Source organism: Protomyctophum bolini (assembly GCF_963924005.1).
Source record: "Protomyctophum bolini genome assembly, chromosome: 15".
In the NCBI taxonomy this organism is placed as follows: Eukaryota; Metazoa; Chordata; class Actinopteri; order Myctophiformes; family Myctophidae; genus Protomyctophum; species Protomyctophum bolini.
Window position 1 is genome coordinate 51391 of NC_137876.1, and position 25138 is coordinate 76528.

At 43.0% G+C, this 25138-nt stretch overlaps 1 protein-coding gene across 1 annotated transcript in view; it reads right to left on the reverse strand.

Annotated features, from left to right (window-relative positions):
- Nucleotides 1-1631: 1631 nt before the first annotated feature.
- Nucleotides 1632-25138, reverse strand: part of LOC308329451 (calpain-1 catalytic subunit-like) — a 41785-nt gene continuing 18278 nt past the window's right edge. The window contains exons 9-22 of the mRNA XM_080783758.1: nt 24944-25029; nt 21723-21797; nt 19783-19943; nt 19058-19233; nt 15985-16193; nt 15222-15279; nt 13987-14067; nt 11819-11876; nt 11321-11382; nt 9964-10032; nt 7824-7902; nt 5010-5126; nt 3843-3895; nt 1632-2729 (exon numbers count right to left, since the gene is read on the reverse strand). Coding sequence (XP_080639884.1) covers nt 2703-2729; nt 3843-3895; nt 5010-5126; nt 7824-7902; nt 9964-10032; nt 11321-11382; nt 11819-11876; nt 13987-14067; nt 15222-15279; nt 15985-16193; nt 19058-19233; nt 19783-19943; nt 21723-21797; nt 24944-25029 — 1311 coding nt within the window. The 3' untranslated portion in view covers nt 1632-2702. The remainder of the gene's footprint in view (nt 2730-3842; nt 3896-5009; nt 5127-7823; nt 7903-9963; nt 10033-11320; nt 11383-11818; nt 11877-13986; nt 14068-15221; nt 15280-15984; nt 16194-19057; nt 19234-19782; nt 19944-21722; nt 21798-24943; nt 25030-25138) is intronic.

Here is a 25138-nt window from a genome sequence, read left to right on the forward strand (position 1 = left end):
GGTCCGGGGACCACCAGTGGTCCTTGAGGGGGCTCCAGGTGGTCCGGGGACCACCAGTGGTCCTTGAGGGGGTTCCAGGTGGTCCCCATGCAGCTAAATGATGGAGAGTTTCTAACCAAACGGACCCTTAATTATTAGATATTTAACTCTTGACAGCGCACAATGAAACCGAATGGAGCCCTAAGGGTCAATGTGGTTTCATGTTAAGCTCTCAATAGTTAGATTCTTGTTAAAAATCTGCATTACTTAATTTACCAGAAGTTACACTTAGAGAATGTAGAAGAATTGATTTAATCACAGATCTGTTAAAGGGGCTCCAACATGAATTTAAAATCAAATGTATTATTAATGTTTCCCTTGAATAACTCTTTATACTGAAGCCTAAACAACCTCAACAAATTCATTAAATTAAGTAACAACTCCTTGATCAACAAAGACATATCAACACTTCAGCTTCAACTTATTTTTTTGCTATAGAGTATTATTTGTACGTCTATAATTGTTATGATGAATTGGACATGGTGGGCCCTCTTGTAAACAAGTGTAATGCTTTATGGTGTCGTCCACAGTTATGTACTGTAAGTCTGTAATCTGTTAATAAACTGTACTGTAAGTCTGCAATCTGTTAATAAACTGTACTGTAAGTCTGCAATCTGTTAATAAACTGTACTGTAAGTCTGTAATCTGTTAATAAACTGTACTGTAAGTCTGTAATCTGTTAATAAACTGTACTGTAAGTCTGTAATCTGTTAATAAACTGTACTGTAAGTCTGTAATCTGTTAATAAACTGTACTGTAAGTCTGTAATCTGTTAATAAACTGTACTGTAAGTCTGCAATCTGTTAATAAACTGTACTGTAAGTCTGTAATCTGTTAATAAACTGTACTGTAAGTCTGTAATCTGTTAATAAACTGTACTGTAAGTCTGCAATCTGTTAATAAACTGTACTGTAAGTCTGTAATCTGTTAATAAACTGTACTGTAAGTCTGCAATCTGTTAATAAACTGTACTGTAAGTCTGCAATCTGTTAATAAACTGTACTGTAAGTCTGTAATCTGTTAATAAACTGTACTGTAAGTCTGTAATCTGTTAATAAACTGTACTGTAAGTCTGTAATCTGTTAATAAACTGTACTGTAAGTCTGTAATCTGTTAATAAACTGTACTGTAAGTCTGCAATCTGTTAATAAACTGTACTGTAAGTCTGTAATCTGTTAATAAACTGTACTGTAAGTCTGCAATCTGTTAATAAACTGTACTGTAAGTCTGTAATCTGTTAATAAACTGTACTGTAAGTCTGCAATCTGTTAATAAACTGTACTGTAAGTCTGCAATCTGTTAATAAACTGTACTGTAAGTCTGCAATCTGTTAATAAACTGTACTGTAAGTCTGCAATCTGTTAATAAACTCTTCAATCAATCAACTTGATTTCCCCAAAAAGATTTCGTAGCTTCTGTAGGCTTAATTATCAGCAAACAATTTCTTATACAAATAAGAGTCCAAGTCAAATCCAAAGCAATGTTTTTAAAGGCACTATTTCTTTCTTTCTTTGTTTGTTTAAGATTATACAGAGTAAATATAGGCCTATACGATAAGTTAAAAAAGGGGGGGGGGGGGGGGGAGAAAGAAAGAAGTTCTGTCCACCAAAAATAAAACACAAATTCAGTAACTGATAAAATGAATGTAAAACTATTATTGAAGTTATACTTCAGAATAATACGCTGTATTACAAGGCTATAAAATATAACAGTTATACACTTACTATAGGATACTAGGGTTAGGGTAGATAGCTATACTATAACATATATAGTTATATATACTTACTATAGGCTACTATCGTTGCTGTGCAGAGGAAACCTCATAAATCCAAAATGTTCCTTTTTCAGGAAATGAAAAACTTACATTTTTAAGGAAATTAATAAAACCTTAGGCAATGCAATACTGCCTCATCAAAGTTGGTGTTGTGACTCTAGATATTGTCAATGGTGGAGTTAGCTGCTTTAGCAGACAATTTGAGAGGGGGGGGGAGGGTGGAGTTAGCTGCTTTAGCTGACAGTTTCAGAGTCCAATAGAGTTAAGAGGTTTTGTCCAAAGCACTTTTTACTACTTTCCATTGGTTCAATATTTCCGAAACAACACACAGACGTAAGGGGTGTTCAATAGCACTGATTGATGGGGAGGGGGGGAGGATTGAGTTGAGGTTTCCTCCAGACAAGAATACATCCATACATGTAACATCCTAACATATTGTGATAGTAGATGATCATTGTTTTTAACCAGCGGTCCCTGGTGGTCCCCTTTCCGGCTCTGAGGCGCTGATTGATGGGCGGGGGGCGCATGGCACAATTGAAGGCACAATTTTCCCGAGATTCCTTGCAAAGCGGAAGCATGTCAAGCTTCCCCTCTGCTTGATCCCCTCTGCTTTGATCAAGATGTTACACATCACATTGTGTCCTGTTTTATATTGTAGGTGTTACACATCACATTGTGTCCTGTTTTATATTGTAGGTGTTACACATCACATTGTGTCCTGTTTTATATTGTAGGTGTTACACATCACATTGTGTCCTGTTTTATATTGTAGGTGTTACACATCACATTGTGTCCTGTTCTGTGTCAGGTAGGAAGGCAGGCAGACAGACAGGCGGTCATTGTCAGGGTCTGCCGTGCTGCAGCATGTCCACTAGGGGGCCGGGTGGTTTTATGTGTACATTGAAATGTACATCCACTGGAAAACATAAAGAAAACACTATTATGTTAGGTAGCTTTTCTATCAAGCACTTAAAGAGGGTTAAACCCACTTCACTTTGGTTAGGGTTAAACCCACTTCACTTTGGTTAGGGTTAAACCCACTTCACTTTGGTTAGGGTTAAACCCACTTCACAGACAGACAGACAGACAGACAGACAGACAGACAGACAGACAGACAGACAGACAGACAGACAGACAGACAGTTAGTTATACCTGGGTTACATATAATCGCTCATTGCGTTCGCAATCAATGCCGGGGTATAAGTGGCTTTTAATGGTGACGTAATGAAGATAGGTTTCAGATTACATGCATGTACAGTATACATACAGACATTACTTTTAATACACGTGCATTCGTACAAGGCCCTGTAGCTCTCCCTCAGGGATGTTACCTGTGTTAGTGATCACACAAGGCCCTGTAGCTCTCCCTCAGGGATGTTACCTGTGTTACTGATCACACAAGGCCCTGTAGCTCTCCCTCAGGGATGTTACCTGTGTTACTGATCACACAAGGCCCTGTAGCTCTCCCTCAGGGATGTTACCTGTGTTAGTGATCACACAAGGCCCTGTAGCTCTCCCTCAGGGATGTTACCTGTGTTAGTGATCACACAAGGCCCTGTAGCTCTCCCTCAGGGATGTTACCTGTGTCATCGCCCACATCTAACTCACTAGCCTGTCCCTGCAGCCTCCTTTAAATAGGAGTGGATCCTACCACTGGGCACAGACTGAATTAGCACATTTCTTCTCAAAAACTTCACTAATATAAATACTTCCATCAACAACACCTTGAATAAACAGTAACCTAAACATTCTCAATAATGTGTTACAATTAAACAAGTATAAATAAGCATGAACTCAATGACAAATATTCAAAGCATAAGGAGGAACACCTCTCCCATGCATTGCACTCATCAAGGGAAATGCCACCAGCAGTGCAGGAGAGACAACTAACCAATCGGTGATTACAATCTCAATAAAGTTTAAAACCATAGTCCTGGCATGTTATAGGAAACAGTTTCACGTGTGTTTGTATATAGGGCACGGGTTGCCCCGTGACAATAATAATAATAATAATAATAATAATATTCACCTCAGACTCCTTCAGAGCCATGTTCTTCCCATCAGAAAGCTGTTTGAAGATTTCTGTTGAGGAAACGGAGAGAGTGCATTAGCCCTACAGGTCCATTTGGTTTAAAGGGAGGTTCAAATGGGTCTGAGAGGCTAAATGTCATCAGATGGTGGTCCGTGGTTCAGATGGGTCTGAGAGGCTAAATGTCATCAGATGGTGGTCCGTGGTTCAGATGGGTCTGAGAGGCTAAATGTCATCAGATGGTGGTCCGTGGTTCAGATGGGTCTGAGAGGCTAAATGTCATCAGATGGTGGTCCGTGGTTCAGATGGGTCTGAGAGGCTAAATGTCATCAGATGGTGGTCCGTGGTTCAGATGGGTCTGAGAGGCTAAATGTCATCAGATGGTGGTCCGTGGTTCAGATGGGTCTGAGAGGCTACATGTCATCAGATGGTGGTCCGTGGTTCAGATGGGTCTGAGAGGCTAAATGTCATCAGATGGTGGTCCGTGGTTCAAATGGGTCTGAGAGGCTAAATGTCATCAGATGGTGGTCCGTGGTTCAGATGGGTCTGAGAGGCTAAATGTCATCAGATGGTGGTCCGTGGTTCAGATGGGTCTGAGAGGCTAAATGTCATCAGATGGTGGTCCGTGGTTCAGATGGGTCTGAGAGGCTAAATGTCATCAGATGGTGGTCCGTGGTTCAGATGGGTCTGAGAGGCTAAATGTCATCAGATGGTGGTCCGTGGTTCAGATGGGTCTGAGAGGCTAAAGGTCATCAGATGGTGGTCCGTGGTTCAGATGAGGAATAAATAAATAAATAAATAATGGGCCTTGATGTGAAAAAGGTTGTAAATAGTGAAGAAAAGCACCTCCTTTAATCTGCTCAGTGCTGAACATATACCCTGAGCCGCCAGCAGGGGTCACTAGAACCCTACAGGCTTTAGATGTGTGGCTCTGTAAACAACTGATTAGGTTAAGGTCGACTTAATAACAACAACAACAACAACAATAATAATAATATTACCAACTTACTGGCCATGCATTCCAGTCGTAGGGTTAGTTATAGTAACTACAGGTTAGTTAGGTCTAGTTGATAGTTAACTTACTGGCCATGCATTCCAGTCGTAGGGTTAGTTACAGTAACTACAGGTTAGTTAGGTCTAGTTGATAGTTAGTTATGTTTAACTTACTGGCCATGCATTCCAGGCGTAGGATGAGGCTGATGAAACAGTCCAGAGTCATGTGACCAGAGGAGGCGCCGTAACGCAGAGCCATGAGGTTGAGCATGTCGTCACCGACTCTCATGCCTGTACACACACACACACACACACACACACACACACACACACACACACACACACACACACACACACACACACACACACACACACACACACACACACACACACACACACACACAATGTCTGACAGTTTTCTGAAATATATTTATAGACATATAAATATATCTTATGTTTCTTATGTCAGTGGTGCTCAAGAAGCCCCAAAATATATATACGTAATTGGCCGCCGATATGTTGTTCCAGGGACCTCACCAGAAGCAAAGATTTGAGTGAAAAACGTTCGCTCTGAATTTTTGAATATTGGAATATATATTCAAAGATTTGCACCACATTTTCACGATAATTCTTTTTTAGCAGACCTACAAACAGACCTACTTGTAGATCTGCTATTTTTCAATAGCTAAAGTATAACATAATGCTTAAGACACCAAAAGGGGTTCCCGTCCAGAATGGGTTAAGGTCATTACACATTGACGAATTAGCAATGAGATTTATTTGTGCGAATAATAAAAAAAAATGAAAAAAAAACTCATAAAGTCAATGCAAGCTTCCACATCAGTGTGTGACTGTTTTCGCTCATTCTTTTTTTCGCTCTGGTGTCGAATTTTGCAGACATTCGCTGGCGAATCAGAATGCAGACTGCGATAGACGATGCATTACCCGAACATGGATTCTATTGGATGAACTCACTTCCTTGTTTTTCGCAGTTGGGCAGACGCAGCCCTGCAGCTGGGCAGATGCAGCCCTGCAGCTGGGCAGATGCAGCCCTGCAGCTGGGCAGACGCAGTTCTGCAGCTGGGCAGATGCAGCCCTGCAGCTGGGCAGATGCAGCCCTGCAGCAGGGCAGACGCAGCCTCTATCGCAGTCTGCATTCTGATTCGCCAGCGAATGTCTGCAAAATTCGACACCAGAGCGAAAAAAAGAATGAGCGAAAACAGTCACAAACTGATGTGGAAGCTTGCATTGCAGGGCTGCATCTGTCCAGCTGCAGGGCTGTGTCTGCCCTGCAGCTGGGAAGATGCAGCCCTGCAGCTGGGCAGACACAGCCCTGCAGCTGGGCAGATGCAGCCCTGCAGCTGGGCAGATGCAGCCCTGCAGCAGGGCAGACACAGCCCTGCAGCTGGGCAGATGCAGCCCTGCAGCTGGGCAGATGCAGCCCTGCAGCTGGGCAGATGCAGCCCTGCAGCTGGTCAGACGCAGTTCTGGAGCTGGGCAGATGCAGCCCTGCAGCAGGGCAGACACAGCCCTGCAGCTGGGCAGATGCAGCCCTGCAGCTGGGCAGATGCAGCCCTGCAGCAGGGCAGACACAGCCCTGCAGCTGGGCAGATGCAGCCCTGCAGCTGGGCAGATGCAGCCCTGCAGCTGGGCAGATGCAGCCCTGCAGCTGGGCAGGCGCAGTTCTGCAGCTGGGCAGATGCAGCCCTGCAGCAGGGCAGACACAGCCCTGCAGCTGGGCAGATGCAGCCCTGCAGCTGGGCAGACACAGCCCTGCAGCTGGGCAGACGCAGCCCTACAGCAGGGCAGATGCAGCCCTGCAGCTGGGCAGATGCAGCCCTGCAGCTGGGCAGACACAGCCCTGCTGCAGATGCAGCCCTGCAGCTGGGCAGACGCAGCCCTGCAGCTGGGCAGACGCAGCCCTGCAGCTGGGCAGACGCAGCCCTGCAGCTGGGCAGACGCAGCCCTGCAGCTGGGCAGACACAGCCCTGCTGCAGATGCAGCCCTGCAGCTGGGCAGATGCAGCCCTGCAGCTGGGCAGATGCAGCCCTGCAGCTGGGCAGATGCAGCCCTGCAGCTGGGCAGGCGCAGTTCTGCAGCTGGGCAGATGCAGCCCTGCAGCAGGGCAGACACAGCCCTGCAGCTGGGCAGATGCAGCCCTGCAGCTGGGCAGACACAGCCCTGCAGCTGGGCAGACGCAGCCCTACAGCAGGGCAGATGCAGCCCTGCAGCTGGGCAGATGCAGCCCTGCAGCTGGGCAGACACAGCCCTGCTGCAGATGCAGCCCTGCAGCTGGGCAGACGCAGCCCTGCAGCTGGGCAGACGCAGCCCTGCAGCTGGGCAGACGCAGCCCTGCAGCTGGGCAGACACAGCCCTGCTGCAGATGCAGCCCTGCAGCTGGACAGATGCAGCCCTGCAGCAGGGCAGACACAGCCCTGCAGCTGGACAGATGCAGCCCTACAGCTGGGCAGACACAGCCCTGCAGCTGGACAGATGCAGCCCTGCAGCAGGGCAGACACAGCCCTGCAGCAGGGCAGACGCAGCCCTGCAGCTGGGCAGACGCAGCCCTGCAGCTGGGCAGACGCAGCCCTGCAGCTGGGCAGACGCAGCCCTGCAGCTGGGCAGACGCAGCCCTGAAGCAGGGCAGACGCAGCCCTGCAGCTGGGCAGACGCAGCCCTGCAGCTGGGCAGACGCAGCCCTGCAGCTGGGCAGACGCAGCCCTGCAGCTGGGCAGACGCAGCCCTGCAGCAGGGCAGACGCAGCCCTGCAGCTGGGCAGACGCAGCCAGCGAAGTGCCAACTGGCTTCACCACAGAAACCAAAGACCATAGTAGTGTGACCATAGTCTCTCTCTCTCTGTCTCTCTCTCTCTCTCTGTAATGTAATGTAAAGTGAATGTCTCCCTCTCTCTCTGTAATGTAACATAAAGTGAATGTCTCCCTCTCTCTCTCTCTGTAATGTAACGTAAAGTGAATGTCTCTCGCCCACCTGCAGCCATGACAGCGTTCCTCAGCTCACTGAGGTCCAGAGTTCCTGTCCGATCGTCGTCTGTCTTGAAGAAGATGTCCTGATGAAGGACATTGTAAACACACACCATTTACAGCTAGACATTGTAAACACACACCATTTACAGCTAGACATTGTAAACACACACCATTTACAGCTAGACATTGTAAAAACACAACATGCCATTTACAGCTAGACATTGTAAAAACACAACATGCCATTTACAGCTAGACATTGCTCTCAAAAATGGTTTAGAAAACATTTGAGAGAAATAGAGTAGATGATGCAGGTCCATGGACACATTGAGAGCTTGTAGATCTACATCCACACGTTGAGAGCGTGTAGATCGGCTATTTGAACTATTCAAAACATTGGGAAAACATTCAAAGATTTAGGCCCTCATTTATCAATCGAGTGTAAAATCTGCCACAGATTCGAGTGCAGGTTTCGTAGTACACCCACGTCGCCACGGCATTTATAAAGTGATCCTTCCTTCATTTCGTTCTGACGTTAATAAATGTGACGGCTGAAATCTATCTGGCACGCCCTATGAAATCAAGCCTCGCCCTCACTTTTGCGACATGAAAACGGCAATACGTTTCCTGAAACCATGGTAACATGAAAAAATACGTTTCTCCCGTGCCTTGCTGCTGCCCGCCTCACCCCCCTCTCTCATACACACGCACAGACGCACAGCACGCACACGCAACTTGCAAGCCCAACTAACTGGTGTGTTGTTAAATAAATAAAGAACGAACACCTGCATGAATTAAATAAAGTTGTAGGCCTACCCTGTCTGTTTCCCTCTCACCTCGCTTGCCTTGGTGTCACTGTCATGCACGCACGCACCTACATGACACATTAAATAAAGCTGTCTGTTTCTCCTCTCGCTTCGCTCCCCTTGCTGCCCGCCTCACCCCCTGCACGCCACGCACGCACGCACATATCGCAATTTGCAAGCAACTTTCACTGTGTGTTGTTAGTTGTATATTAAATTATTAAAGTATTTTTAATTTAATATACAACAAGATATATTAGTGAACGAAAACCTGAACCTGAACCATAATTAAATAACAAATAGGCACACACACGCTGCTGTTTTGCAGGTGCTCCTCCTGTCCTGTCTGTCTTTCTCTATCACTGTGGTCCGTCTGTGACCAACTGACCATGCACGTTCGACAGTCTATTTATTTTATTTATACAGTCGCTAGTCGCTGCAGTGGCTGCAGGACTGTCAACTGTCAATTATATTAATGTGCAGCCAAAATATATGGTACTGGTGGGCTGACTGGCTGGGTTAGCCTATGCCTATCGCCGATGCGGTTCCCATGTACTTGCGCTGGGCTGGCACGGCACATTTGACATTCCAGTGAAACGTCAGGTTTATTAAACGAGGAGGAGATTGCATACACTGTAACTCCAGAAAGACATTGTTGGCCTGCTGTAGATTAGGCTACAGTACAGTATATAGGCTACCCATGCATGTTGGGACTCTCCGCAGCTGCATAGCACTATAGGCTACTTTCCAACGTCATGGAAATATTCCAGCACAGACAGCCCAAATCCTCGCATGTATGCACTCATGCAAAACACTGTTTAAATGGCTTAAATCAAGCGCGATTTTAATTGTAAAGTTGGAAAGCTCCTACAAATTTCATATGACACAAAGACACATCTTGTAGGTCTATTCCTTTTTTCTTCTTTCTTTTTTTACATGTGTAGCCCATATACATACAGTTTTATATTAACATTTTAGGAGTGAATACATATGTTTCGATGCCTTTGGCAGCCTCTCAGCTGGTCAAACAATGCTGCTCCGCCGTTCTACGACAGAAAAACAAGTGAGGAGTCGGACAAAGCGTACGCCAGCTCCCGAGCAGACGTGAGTTTTGTCAAGTTCAATTTCAAGCTTTGCCGGAAATGGTAAATGTCGAAAATGTCGGTAATTTCGGCGTGCACCCATATTTTGGCGTACACACGGTTGATAAATGAGGGCCTTAAGGGCCACTGGTGAAAATAGGGCCCTTAGTGTTTTGTTTATCGGTCATAACTTCATAATCGTGCACCCCTAATCATCATTACTATTGTTATTGTTATTAATAGTATTATTATTATGACTTACCTTGTACAACGTCACTTTCTTCCACAGACGAACAAACTCTTCACTGTTCAACTTTCCGGTGATCGATGACTGCAGAGCAACACGGTTAAGGACCTTAAATTATTATTATTATGTGTTCAACTTGCTGCTTATCGATGACTGCAGAGCAACACGGTTAAGGACCTTAAATTATTATTATTATTATGTGTTCAACTTGCTGCTTATCGATGACTGCAGAGCAACACGGTTAAGGACCTTAAATTATTATTATTATTATTATGTGCATGTTCAACTTGCTGCTTATCGATGACTGCAGAGCAACACGGTTAAGGACCTTAAATTATTATTATTATTATTATTATGTGTTCAACTTGCTGCGTATCGATGACTGCAGAGCAACACGGTTAAGGATCTTAAATTATTATTATTATTATTATGTGTTCAACTTGCTGCTTATCGATGACTGCAGAGCAACACGGTTAAGGACCTTAAATTATTATTATTATTATTATGTGTTCAACTTGCTGCTTATCGATGACTGCAGAGCAACACGGTTAAGGACCTTAAATTATTATTATTATGTGTTCAACTTGCTGCTTATCGATGACTGCAGAGCAACACGGTTAAGGACCTTAAATTATTATTATTATGTGTTCAACTTGCTGCTTATCGATGACTGCAGAGCAACACGGTTAAGGACCTTAAATTATTATTATTATTATTATGTGTTCAACTTGCTGCTTATCGATGACTGCAGAGCAACACGGTTAAGGACCTTAAATTATTATTATTATGTGTTCAACTTGCTGCTTATCGATGACTGCAGAGCAACACGGTTAAGGACCTTAAATTATTATTATTATGTGTTCAACTTGCTGCTTATCGATGACTGCAGAGCAACACGGTTAAGGACCTTAAATTATTATTATTATTATTATGTGTTCAACTTGCTGCTTATCGATGACTGCAGAGCAACACGGTTAAGGACCTTAAATTATTATTATTATGTGTTCAACTTGCTGCTTATCGATGACTGCAGAGCAACACGGTTAAGGACCTTAAATTATTATTATTATTATTATGTGTTCAACTTGCTGCTTATCGATGACTGCAGAGCAACACGGTTAAGGACCTTAAATTATTATTATTATTATTATGTGTTCAACTTGCTGCTTATCGATGACTGCAGAGCAACACAGTTAAGGACCTTCAATTATTATTATTATTATGTGTTCAACTTGCTGCTTATCGATGACTGCAGAGCAACACGGTTAAGGACCTTAAATTATTATTATTATATAGTTTTATATATTGTATTGTATTGTATACTGCAGGGCGGGTCCTTGGGTCTCCCACACTAATCAGGTAATAAGGATACGTCCATCAGAGCCACCATACTGCGACACGCGTCCAGGCTGAATCCATCACCGTTCATTTCCCCTGAATGACACGACAGGACACAGCCAATCAGAACACAGCTTTCACACAGGACACAGCCAATCACAACAAAGCTTTCCGTCATTCTCAAAGTCCTTGTGTGTGTGTGTGTGTGTGTGTGTGTGCGCGTGCTCATGCATGTGTGTGCACGTGTGCGTGCATGTGTTTGTGTGTGCGCATGTGTGTGAGTGCATGTGTGTGTGTGTGTGTGTGTGCACGTGCATGTGTGTGTGTGTGTGTATGTTTCAAGTCCATTCATGTCCTGACAGTTTATAAAGTTCCAACTTATAACGTTGATAAAGTTCACCTTGTTCAGAGCTACAGTAATAATACAGTAATAATGCAGTAATACTACAGCAATAGTACAGTAATACTACAGTAATACTACGTTACATAACCACAGTAATACTAGGTTTAATAATAAGTTGATAAAGTTCACCTTGAAGGATTTGTTGGTTTAGAAGCTGCTGCAGTTTCTCTGCATCCACCTCTTCATACTGGAAATACATAAACAGATACATATATAAACAGATACATAATAAAACATATACACAGATACATATATAAACATAAACATATACATATATAAATATATACAACCAGATGCTGATAGGTATTTCGGTAGATCTGTTATATGAAATATTCTTCATATTCCAGGTGTCCTGCATAATTATGAATTGCCCCTGTTTTTTCCATGTGCCGTATGTCACCCTGTTCCACTGAGTTTTCATCTCACTTCATGCCCGATGTTCCACTAAGTTACATTTCACTTCTCCCCTAGCCAGCGTGAGATCAAATAATTGTTTTGCATTGTCTGCCTCCCTCTGAGGAAAAACATGTCATTTTGTCCTTGGTCTATTATGCCCAGAGCAGACATGGGCGACTGTGGCTCAGGAGGTAGAGCAGGTCGTCCAATGATCCATGGGTCGGAGGTTCGAATCCCGGCTCCTCCTGTCTACATGTCGAAGTGTCCTTGAGCAAAGACACTGAACCCCAAATTGCTCCCGATGTGCTGGTTGGTACCTTGCATGGCTTCCGCCGCAATCGGTGTATGAATGTGTGTGTGAATGGGTGAATGTAATGCACAATCTACAGTATGTAAAGCGCCTTGGATAAAGGTGCTATATAAATGCACCATTTACAGCCAGCCTCCAACTAACTAGCCTTAGCTGGTTGTCAGTGTCCATGAAATTCACCTTTAAACTACATATCCCATGCATGTATGCTTCCTGGTTTGTTAGGAAGTGTCAGTGAATTATCCCATGGTTGTCTCACACGTTGGACTGTGTAACGTACTCTATCTGATTACAAGGATACATATATACCGGCTCCATTTTGAGAGGCCTTTTTCCCTGTGTCCATTTTGGACATGGGAGAATCATTTATGTAATTGACTGTATGTGGATCCATTTGGGTATTTAAAGGTATTTTTCTAAAAGTATTTCTTGCTTAAGGTATTATATTTGTATGGTTCATTCTCCTAAAAAAGTATTCTGGTTAAAGCTAATTATTATTATAGTCTAAAAGGTTTAGAACCAATTTTGGTACCGAGTAGTTATTTGATACTCTGATTACTTTAAAAAAAAGTATTTCTACAGTTCCGGCTGTTCCGGCAGTTTCAGCTCTGCTATCGAAGTTATTAAATCATACAGTCCTTTCTAAATTATCATTAGAATATGGAATCCTTAAATATTTAAATATTTGATGCATCCACCTCTTCAAACTGGAAATACATAAACAGATACATCTTGTCTGTCCGGAGGAAACCTCATAACTCCAAAATGTTCATTTTTCAGGAAATTAATAAAACCTTATATTTTTTAAACGCTGTAATACTGCCTCATCAAAGTTGTTGTTGTGACTATTGTCAATTACTGTATACTTGCATGAGAAGGAGAGAGGTGGTGGAGTTAGCTGCTTTAGCAGACAGTTTGAGGGTCCAATGGAGTTAAGAGGTTTTGTCCAATGCGTTGTTTTTACTACTTTCCATTGGTTCAATATTTTCGAAACAACACACAGACGTGAAGGGTGTTCAATAGAGCGTCGCAGTCCCTCCCCCTTTCAGAACGACGAGTGGCCCAGGAAATTAAATGCAATGCATTTGTCCCATATGATTTTCTTTAAGTGTTTATTTAAAGACGGTTACGCCGCGGACAAAGCCAACTCGGATCGTGACAAATCATGACAATGAACACAATATGTTGGGCCGATCAAATCATTAGAAAGAAGAAAATAAAGGCAGGAGACAACACTATTTGTTTAGTTTTTCTTCGGCCCAAAACATTGTGTTCATTCTCATGATTTGTCACGATCCGAGTTGGCTTTGTCTGTGGCGTAACCGTCTTTAAATAAATACTTAAAGAAAATCCTATGGGAAAAATGCATTGCATTTCATTTCCTGGGCCACTCGTCGTTCTGAAAGGGGGAGGGACTGCGACGCTCTATAGCACTGATTTATGAAACAACACACAGACGTAAAGGGTGTTCAATAGCACTGATTTTTGATTTAAACTCTAAAACCTCAAAAATTGAGTTATGAGGTTTCCTCCCGACAGCAACGCTGAGTTTACAGTAACTAGTAGTAGTGGTAGTGGTAAAAAGTAAAACCTGGTCACTGTATTGACGAAACAGGACTTTCTTGTTCTCTTTGTCGGCGGTGTGGGCGTGGCCGTTCTGCTTGTCTCTGGGCTGGGAATGAAACGTGGAATGGATTTTAACAAAGGTGGAATGGGTTTTATATATATAAATATATAAACAGTATTTCTGTATGTTATAAATATATAAACAGTGTTTATGTCTGTTATATAAATATATAAACAGTGTTTCTGTATGTTATATAAATATATAAACAGTGTTTATGTCTGTTATATAAATATATAAACAGTGTTTATGTCTGTTATATAAATATATAAACAGTGTTTCTGTATGTTATATAAATATATAAACAGTATTTATGTGTTATAAAATATATAAACAGTATTTATGTATGTTATATAAATATATAAACAGTATTTATGTATGTTATATAAATATATAAACAGTATTTATGTATGTTATAAAATATATAAACAGTATTTCTGTATGTTATATAAATATATAAACAGTGTTTCTGTATGTTATATAAATATATAAACAGTATTTATGTATGTTATAAAATATATAAACAGTATTTATGTATGTTATATAAATATATAAACTGTATTTCTGTATGTTATATAAATATATAAACTGTATTTCTGTATGTTATATAAATATATAAACTGTATTTTTGTATGTTATATAAATATATAAACTGTATTTCTGTATGTTATATAAATATATAAACAGTGTTTCTGTATGTTATATAAATATATAAACTGTATTTTTGTATGTTATATAAACTGTATTTATGTATGTTATATAAATATATAAACTGTATTTTTGTATGTTATATAAATATATAAACTGTATTTCTGTATGTTATATAAATATATAAACAGTGTTTCTGTATGTTATATAAATATATAAACTGTATTTCTGTATGTTATATAAACTGTATTTATGTATGTTATATAAATATATAAACAGTGTTTCTGTATGTTATATAAATATATAAACTGTATTTCTGTATGTTATATAAACTGTATTTATGTATGTTATATAAATATATAAACTGTATTTATGTATGTTATATAAATATATAAACTGTATTTCTGTATGTTATATAAACTGTATTTCTGTATGTTATATAAATATATAAACAGTGTTTCTGTATGTTATATAAATATATAAACTGTATTTCTGTATGTTATATAAACTGTATTTATGTATGTTATATAAATATATACACCGTTTGGACTCACCTTTTCAACTTGGATGCCATGGAGGTCATGGTTATGGTCATGATCACCGGAGTTCTCACTGACAAAAACAAATGAAGATTAACATGTTTAACATTTAACATTAACATGTTTTTAACATGTTCATGTTAAATGTTAATGTTTTTTAACCCATAGGGCAAGCGGAAAAGGGGTCGCCCTAGAAACACCCAGCGCAGAGACCTGGAGGCAGACATCAAGACCATAAAGAACCAGCTGGGGAGAACAGCTCAAAACAGAGACGCTTGGAGATCGCTTGTTGACGGCCTTCTGCCCCAGAAGGGGCAGCAGGCGTAAGTAAGTAACTAACTAAAGGCTCATACATAGTCTGGATTTACGGTGGTTAGGTGACCACCGAACTACAACATGACGTCACTGAGCCGCGGTGAAGAGCAAACCACCGCCAACGCTCCAGCCCTTCTCTCTGTTTTTACTCACCACCGCTCAACGTTATTTCAGCTTCTGGTGGTCAGCTCACCACCGGAGCGGTGGTCAGCTCACCACCGGAGCGGTGGTCAGCTCACCACCGGAGCGGTGGTCACCTCACCACCGGAGCGGTGGTCACCTCACCACCGGAGCGGTGGTCACTTCACCACCGGAGCGGTGGTCAGCTCACCACCGGAGCGGTGGTCACCTCACCACCGGAGCAGTGGTCACTTCACCACCGGAGCGGTGGTCACCTCACCACCGAAAATCCAGACTATGAATAGGCCTTGAGTCAAGTCAAGTAAATAAAGATAGGACTTACTGGACATGCGTCTCTGCTTTGGACAGGATGGACAGGATGAAGGAAGCGGTCTCGTTGGGTCTGAAGGTAGAAGGAACTATCAGGTACTCTCCGGGCTTCAACAGGAAGAACTCCATCACCTCTCGGGCGTTCATGTAGTTCTTGCTCTGAGCCACGGGGGCGTGGCTGTTGAAGAAAGAGGCGGGAAACTTCCCACGCATCTTTAGATACTGTAAGATATAGTGCATTATTATTATTAACGTAATGTATTATTAATAACTATTGCTACATTATTATTATTAATATTCATGTAGTTCATCGCACCAACTGTGGCTTATTTACCAACAACCGGTTAAAACTGGTGGTTTTAACCGGTTATAACATGGGCTGAGGTAAGAGTATAGAGTCGGTCAGTGTGGGCACACGAATGCTTATGTGGAATTATAGTGGCCCTCTGGAGTGAGTGTGGAACTATAGTGGCCCTCTGGAGTGAGTGTGGAACTATAGTGGCCCTCTGGAGTGAGTGTGGAACTATAGTGGCCCTCTGGAGTGAGTGTGGAACTATAGTGGCCCTCTGGAGTGAGTGTGGAACTATAGCGGCCCTCTGGAGTGAGTGTGGAACTATAGTGGCCCTCTGGAGTGAGTGTGGAACTATAGTGGCCCTCTGGAGTGAGTGTGGAACTATAGTGGCCCTCTGGAGTGAGTGTGGAACTATAGTGGCCCTCTGGAGTGAGTGTGGAACTATAGTGGCCCTCTGGAGTGAGTGTGGAACTATAGCGGCCCTCTGGAGTGAGTGTGGAACTATAGTGGCCCTCTGGAGTGAGTGTGGAACTATAGTGGCCCTCTGGAGTGAGTGTGGAACTATAGTGGCCCTCTGGAGTGAGTGTGGAACTATAGTGGCCCTCTGGAGTGAGTGTGGAACTATAGTGGCCCTCTGGAGTGAGTGTGGAACTATAGTGGCCCTCTGGAGTGAGTGTGGAACTATAGTGGCCCTCTGGAGTGAGTGTGGAACTATAGTGGCCCTCTGGAGTGAGTGTGGAATTATAGTGGTCCTCTGGAGTGAGTGTGGAACTATAGTGGTCCTCTGGAGTGAGTGTGGAACTATAGTGGCCCTCTGGAGTGAGTGTGGAACTATAGTGGCCCTCTGGAGTGAGTGTGGAACTATAGTGGCCCTCTGGAGTGAGTGTGGAATTATAGTGGTCCTCTGGAGTGAGTGTGGAATTATAGTGGTCCTCTGGAGTGAGTGTGGAACTATAGTGGCCCTCTGGAGTGAGTGTGGAATTATAGTGGCCTCTCTGGAGTGAGTGTGGAACTATAGTGGCCCTCTGGAGTGAGTGTGGAACTATAGTGGCCTCTCTGGAGTGAGTGTGGAATTATAGTGGTCCTCTGGAGTGAGTGTGGAACTATAGTGGCCTCTCTGGAGTGAGTGTGGAATTATAGTGGTCCTCTGGAGTGAGTGTGGAACTATAGTGGCCTCTCTGGAGTGAGTGTGGAATTATAGTGGTCCTCTGGAGTGAGTGTGGAACTATAGTGGCCCTCTGGAGTGAGTGTGGAATTATAGTGGTCCTCTGGAGTGAGTGTGGAACTATAGTGGCCTCTCTGGAGTGAGTGTAGAATTATAGTGGTCCTCTGGAGTGAGTGTGGAACTATAGTAGCCCTCTGGAGTGAGTGTGGAACTATAGTGGCCCTCTGGAGTGAGGGTGGAACTATAGTGGCCCTCTGGAGTGAGTGTGGAACTATAGTGGCCGTCTGGAGTGAGTGTGGAACTATAGTGGCCCTCTGGAGTGAGTGTGGAATTATAGTGGTCCTCTGGAGTGAGTGTGGAACTATAGTGGCCCTCTGGAGTGAGTGTGGAACTATAGTGGCCCTCTGGAGTGAGTGTGGAACTATAGTGGCCCTCTGGAGTGAGTGTGGAACTATATAGCTAATACAGTATCAAAGTTGCATTGTGTACAGTAACATAATAAAATAGTTCCTTACCTCTCCAGTCACCTTGGGGTTGAATGAGAACAGGAACAGATGTTGGGAGAGAGAGAGAGAGAGAGAAAATATAATAATAATAATAAATATATCCACACTTTGTTGTATTCTCATTGTATAATAAAATGTTGGTTCATTCTATTTGAGGATTATCTGACTGAAATAGATGTGAACTCAAATACGTCTGTTTAATGAACCAATTAGCATGAAAATACAACACACCTGTATGCAACGAGACGCAGTGCCATCTAATAGAAGAGTTAGGACATTGAGGGGGCAGAAACCCAGAGCCATCTAATAGAAGAGTTACGACATTGAGGGGGCAGAAACCCAGAGCCATCTAATAGAAGAGTTACGACATTGAGGGGGCAGAAACCCAGAGCCATCTAATAGAAGAGTTACGACATTGAGGGGGCAGAAACCGGGCGCTGTTCATGCAGCCTGAACTGAGACAAGCTGGAGTTGGAAATACATTGTTTTCAACGAGGGGCGGCGCAAATAAGAGCTGTTTTAAGCATGTGTGCAACATGACAACTGTTTAAAAGTTTTGTACAGTAACAACTAAAGTCTTTGTAATGTTTATGTTGTAAAACACGATCTACAATAAAGGGATTTAAGATCATGAGTCCAGTGCATTTCTGCCTACTTCCGGCCCAGGACTTGTCCCAGTGGGTTGTCCCCATTCTCAATAGAAGTCTATGTAGGAGAGCCTCCATTGGACTGAAGCCAATAGAAGTCCATGTAGGAGAGCCTCCATTGGACTGAAGCCAATAGAAGTCTATGTAGGAGAGCCTTCATTGGACTGAAGCCAATAGAAGTCTATGTAGGAGAGCCTCCATTGGACTGAAGCCAATAGAAGTCCATGTAGGAGAGCCTCCATTGGACTGAAGCCAATAGAAGTCTATGTAGGAGAGCCTCCATTGGACTGAAGCCAATAGAAGTCTATGTAGGAGAGCCTCCGTTGGTCTGAAGCCCCATGAAGTGAACGCAGTTTGCGTAACTCTGTCTATATCTAAGGCTCTGACCTCAAAGATGGAGAAGGTTGTGATGTCACTGAACTCACCTCAGAAGGTTGTGATGTCACTGAACTCACCTCAGAAGGTTGTGATGTCACTGAACTCACCTCAAAGATGGAGAACCCGATGTGGAGGTTCTGAACCAGCCGCCGGTTCCTCTTGTCGGGTTTCTGCATCAGAGACACCAGCATGTTGTTCCTGCCCTGCTTCTCCTCACACTGCTTCTCAAGACCTTCCATCTTGATCCGGAACTGAGGGTTGGTCCAGAACGACTCTGAAAGGGAGAGAGAGAGAGAGTATAATATTATCAAGTCGACCATGTACTGTACCTACAGTATGACGCTAGTTTTGTGAATTAATTTACTTTTAATGCGTGGCCTCAGTGACTCCCCCCCCCCCCCAGTGCCCCCCCATAAAATGACGCGAACAACTTAATATTTCACCAAGACCAGAGCAGAACTCCCACCAGGCAATCAATTATACAGTTGCAACCACTATATGAATGGCATGTACATCTTAAATTAAAAGAATCTGAGCTATCCCTTTAACCCATTCTGGGCGGGAACCCATTTTGGTGTTAGCATTATGTCATGCTTTAGCTATTGAAAAATAGCAGATCTACAAGCTCATAGCGCGCCACCGAGTGGCGCGCTATGAGCTTGTAGGTCTACAAGCTCTGTAGGTCTACAAGCTCATAGCGCGCCAGCGAGTGGCGCGCTATGAGCTTGTAGGTCTGCTATTTTTTGAAAAATCGACATAAAAGACATTTTTAGAATCTGATCTCAGGTCAGAATGGGTTAATGTGTACCCCCCCCCCCCCTACCTCTGTGGTTCATGCACCCCCCCGCGGTGGTCCCAGCCACCCAGCGACCATCGTAGAAGGACGGTTTCCAGTGGCAGGAACTGGTCTCGTCCAGGAAGTCTGGACAGAGACAGCAGATGTCCAGGTCTGAGTAGAACCTGCAGAAGTCCTCCATGGTCATCCTGTTAACAGATTCAGAGATTCATAGATTCATAGATTCATAGATTCATAGATTCATAGATTCATAGATTCATAGATGAACAGAGTCATAGAGATCCGTGGCTCAGATGGTTCTAAGAGGCTAAAGGTCATCAGATGGTGGTCCGTGGCTCAGGCTGAACTATCCCTTTAAATGTGTACTTCTGTAGTTCATGCACCCCCCCCCCCCCCTCTGTAGTTCATGCACCCTCCCCCCCTCTGTAGTTCATGCACCCCCCCTCTGTAGTTCATGCACCCCCCTCCCTCTGTAGTTCATGCACCCTCCCCCCCTCTGTAGTTCATGCACCCCCCCCCCCCCTCTGTAGTTCATGCACCCCCCTCCCTCTGTAGTTCATGCACCCTCCCCCCTCTGTAGTTCATGCACCCTCCCCCCTACCTCTGTAGTTCACTGTGCTAAAAGGATAACACAAAATGTTTCCAAAATGTCGTCTGTATTCAATTCACCCAGACATATACAGACATACCATACTATAATACTATATTACGGTATGCAAGAGACCATCAATACTTAAGTAAAAACTATATTTACAGAAAAACAGCAGCCAGGGACTCCTGGTTGTAAAGTGTAGACAGGTGGTGTTTTATGGAGCGTAGAGAGATGGCTGCTGGTGGTTTAAGGCATTCCACACTTTAACGACACCCTTAAAACTCACCAGAGATGTTTAAAGCACAGCTCCATACCTTTATGTATGTATGTATATTTATATATTTAACTACACCCTCTCTCTACTGTTTAAAGCACAGCTCCAAACCTATTTCTGAACACTTGCTTTTAGTTGATTTATGTGTTGTAATTCATGTCCTCAATGTTTAGCCTGATTCACAACCTTTTTTGACATCATTTTAATGATACTTCATGTTTTTTCTTAATCAGACCAGTGTGTGTCCAGTGGAAACCTCGTATGAATCTGATCTCAGGTCAGAATGGGTTAATCAGACCAGTGTGTGTCCAGTGGAAACCTCGTATGAATCTGATCTCAGGTCAGAATGGGTTAATCAGACCAGTGTGTGTCCAGTGGAAACCTCGTATGAATCTGATCTCAGGTCAGAATGGGTTAATCAGACCAGTGTGTGTCCAGTGGAAACCTCGTATGAATCTGATCTCAGGTCAGAATGGGTTAATCAGACCAGTGTGTGTCCAGTGGAAACCTCGTATGAATCTGATCTCAGGTCAGAATGGGTTAATCAGACCAGTGTGTGTCCAGTGGAAACCTCGTATAAATCTGATCTCAGGTCAGAATGGGTTAATTGTCTTTTTTTTCCCCTTTATTGCTCTGTAAAGCACATTGAGCACATTGCATTGAGCTGCATGAGGTACGTTAGGTGATCGGCCGTGTGTGTGTGCGTGTGTGCGTGCGTGCGTGCATGTATGTATTTTGGGGTAAGAATGGTGATCCCTTATTGGCTGTTGACGGTGACATAACTAAGGTACGTTCCAAGGTAGGTATAAGGTCAATAAGGTCAATAACGGGACTAAAGGGTTTAGAACAGCAGTAGGCCACGTATGGACCGGTGTACGCACGCAGGGCCCTGATTGGCCACACGTGGCCAATCAGGGCCCTGATTGGCCACGTGTGGCCAATCAGGGCCCTGCGTGCGTACACCGGTGCGTCGCTCTGCCAATCGCCAATCGTAGCCATGAATGGCCTACGTGTGTGCAAAGCGCAAGTTGGCAGCTGGACAGAGTGTATTTCTATAGTTATTATTATTATTATACAAGGTGTATGAATGGTTGTACTCACCAGAACTCTCCATCATCTCGCACTGACTGACACATCTCCCTGTCCTGAGGACTGACCGACTGCCACAGTGGAGACCTGGAGAATACATGTTAATACATGTTAATGTTAATGCATGTTAATACATGTTAATACATGTTAATACATGTTAATGCATGTTAATACATGTTAATACATGTTAATGCAATGCAATACAATACGGTCCTGAGGGCTGACCATCCTAGCCTAGCAGTCTACTAACAAACAAAGGAATGTATGGACAAAGGAATGCTTGTACCTACTGTAGTGTATTTGCACGCATGGACCTCGTACCTCCTACCTGATGGCATTAACCGATACTCAGGGTATAATACATGGGAGGGGTCAGACACAATTCTCTTAACCTGTCCAATGGTGGCCTGCAGCTCAAAGATGACCTGGGGGGTGATCGGAGGTGTAGACATATACCCATGGTCCTCCCTGCCATTTTGGCTAATCTAAGGATCTCAGAGTTGTATTTTACAGTTAGGTTTCCAAACCAACTGGTGATCCCATACCTTAGAATTGACTTTATACTAGCTCTATAGATTGATTGATTGATTGATTGAAATATTTATTAACAGTTTGTAGAAATACAGTACATTTCAAGCACAAACTCAATACAAAGACTGTCAACTGTGAGTGGACGACCCAATTAAGCATTACACTTGTTTACAACAGGGTCCACTTTGTTCAATTCATCAAAACCTTTAGAGACGTACAAATAGACACTTCTATATAGTTAAAGAACAGAAGATAGAAGATCAGCATTATGTTTCTACTTTAACAAGTCTGAGCCTCCTGAGAAAAAGAACACATACCATCCTAGGATAGCATGACTATAGGAAGCCGCCTTACCATCCTATATGTGTGGCTGTCTGGATAACCTTGTAAAATATAATTGGCCCAAGAGACGAGGGGAGGGCCCCCCGGGGGCCCCTGGGGGTCCCTGGGGGCCTCTGAAAGTGTTATTCCATCTGTGTGTACTTTATGAGAAGCTCAAGGGACCAGAACCAGTTTGAAGTTACCTGGAAAGGAAGTTAAGCTTATGTTCATACACAGACAGACATGGTGGCGTTTTATATTCTCTCTCTCTCTCTCTGAGCCAAAAATTGTGAATTTGATGGAAAATAGCAGATCTTCAAGCTCGCAACATGTCACATTGCGACACATTGTGAGCTTGTAGATCTGCTATTGTCACTAGGGCGCTAGCCCCTCCTATAATCAGCTATTAAGGAGTTTTGCACACAGAGCGTTTTTTTTTCATGCGTTTTTTCAGATCCGAAATCCGCACAAAAAAACACATCCCGCAAAACCTCCTTGCACACCGAGTGCGATGTGAATTATTTAAATTATAGCTGCTATGTTTTGTTGTGAATTATTTAAATTATAGCTGCTATGTTTTCCAATCTGAATCGCCAGGATCCAATCTGAACCATCCAGTTGATCATTTTCAAACATCTACATGTATCTGGATACAGATAGATAGACAGACAGACAGACACATAGCAATGCTCTGATCACTCACACACACACACACACACACACACACACACACACACACACACACACACACACACGCACGCACGCACACATATACTCTCACACACACACACACACACACACACACACACACACACACACACACACACACACACACACACACACACACACACACACACACACACACACACACACACACACACACACACACACACACACACACACACACACACAAACCGGTTTGTGATCAGCAGCAGATGAATTGTCCTGCCCGGAGCAGACATGGCTCTGTGCAAAACAGTGTTTGGGTGTGTGTGTGTGTGTGTGTGTGTGTGTGTGTGCAAGTGTGGGTGTGTGTGTGTGAGTGTGTGTGTGTGTGTGTGTGTGTGTGTGTGTGTGTGTGTGTGTGTGTGTGTGTGAGTATATGTGCGCGTGTGTGTGTGTGTGTGTGTGTGTGTGTGTGTGTGTGTGTGTGTGTGCGTGCGTGTGTGCGTGTGTGCAGGTATAAAACTGCCTGTATCTACAGAATGCAACATGCTACAAACATAAAAAATTTTTCTGGTTAAAGAGGAAATGCTCCTCTTTCAATTGGTATATTCCGTGACATGTTCACATTATTACAGAAATATGCTATGGGTATATAAATGTGACTGGTCAAAAACGAGAGACTGAAGTGCTAGACTGAAAAGTGCTAGACTCATTCTAATGGCTACATTTTGAAAACTAAAGATGATAGAGATTTACTCTCTCTTCCTGGTGAAAGTAGAGGATTATAGCTTTCATTTGCTATATGGTATGCCTCTGTCACTATAAAAGAGAATATGCTATGGGCATAACAGAAGTGTGCTTCAAAAAAAAGAAATGACTCCAAATGCATTTTTACAGATTCCTGTTAAGTGTGAAACTGAGCAGGTATAAAACTGCCTGTATCTACAGAATGCAACATGCTAAAAACATAATTTTGTAGCAATGGGATTATCAGAAGAACGCTAATCCCCCAAAAAGAGAACAAATCCTTTTATAAAACATGAGACGTTAGACGGAGGTCAAAGTCGTTACGTTTCACTCAGTGATTTGTCTCACATCACACAATAACACATTGTTCATCACACTGTGAAACGTCAGGATTCTGTCCTCCTTTTGACTGAATACCTCTTTCTACTATTTATGTAAAATAAAGATTCTGTCCTTTTGGATGAATAACTTTCTACTATTTATGTAAAATAAAGATTCTGTCCTGTTGGCTGAATAACTTTCTACTATTTATGTAAAATAAAGATTCTGTCCTGTTGGATGAATAACTTTCTACTATTTATGTAAAATAATGATTCTGTCCTTTTGGATGAATAACTTTCTACTATTTATGTAAAATAAAGATTCTGTCCTGTTGGCTGAATAACTTTCTACTATTTATGTAAAATAAATATTCTGTCCTGTTGGCTGAATAACTTTCTACTATATATGTAAAATAAAGATTCTGTCCTGTTGGCTGAATAACTTTCTACTATATATGTAAAATAAAGATTCTGTCCTCCTGTTGGCTTCTACTCGTAAAATAAAGAAATCAAGAAGTGAATGTTTTATAGAGACAACGAAACCTCCTCAGAGTTGATGTAATTTAAAGGTTAAAGTTCAGAGGTCATTTTAGAGGTCAATCGCTCCACTCCCCCTGACCCCAGGGGTTAAAGGTCATAGGTCCTTACCCATCGCTCCAGTCCCCCTTCCACTCCCCCTGACCCCAGGGGTTCCACAGACGCACTAACTGGACGGCTGTTCCTCTGCTCATCATCTGAAATATACATTACATTTATATTACATTACATTTATAATACATTACATTAGGTTGTAATGTCGTTTTTGACAGGGCCGTTGCTAGGCAACACAGGGACATGTTTCGC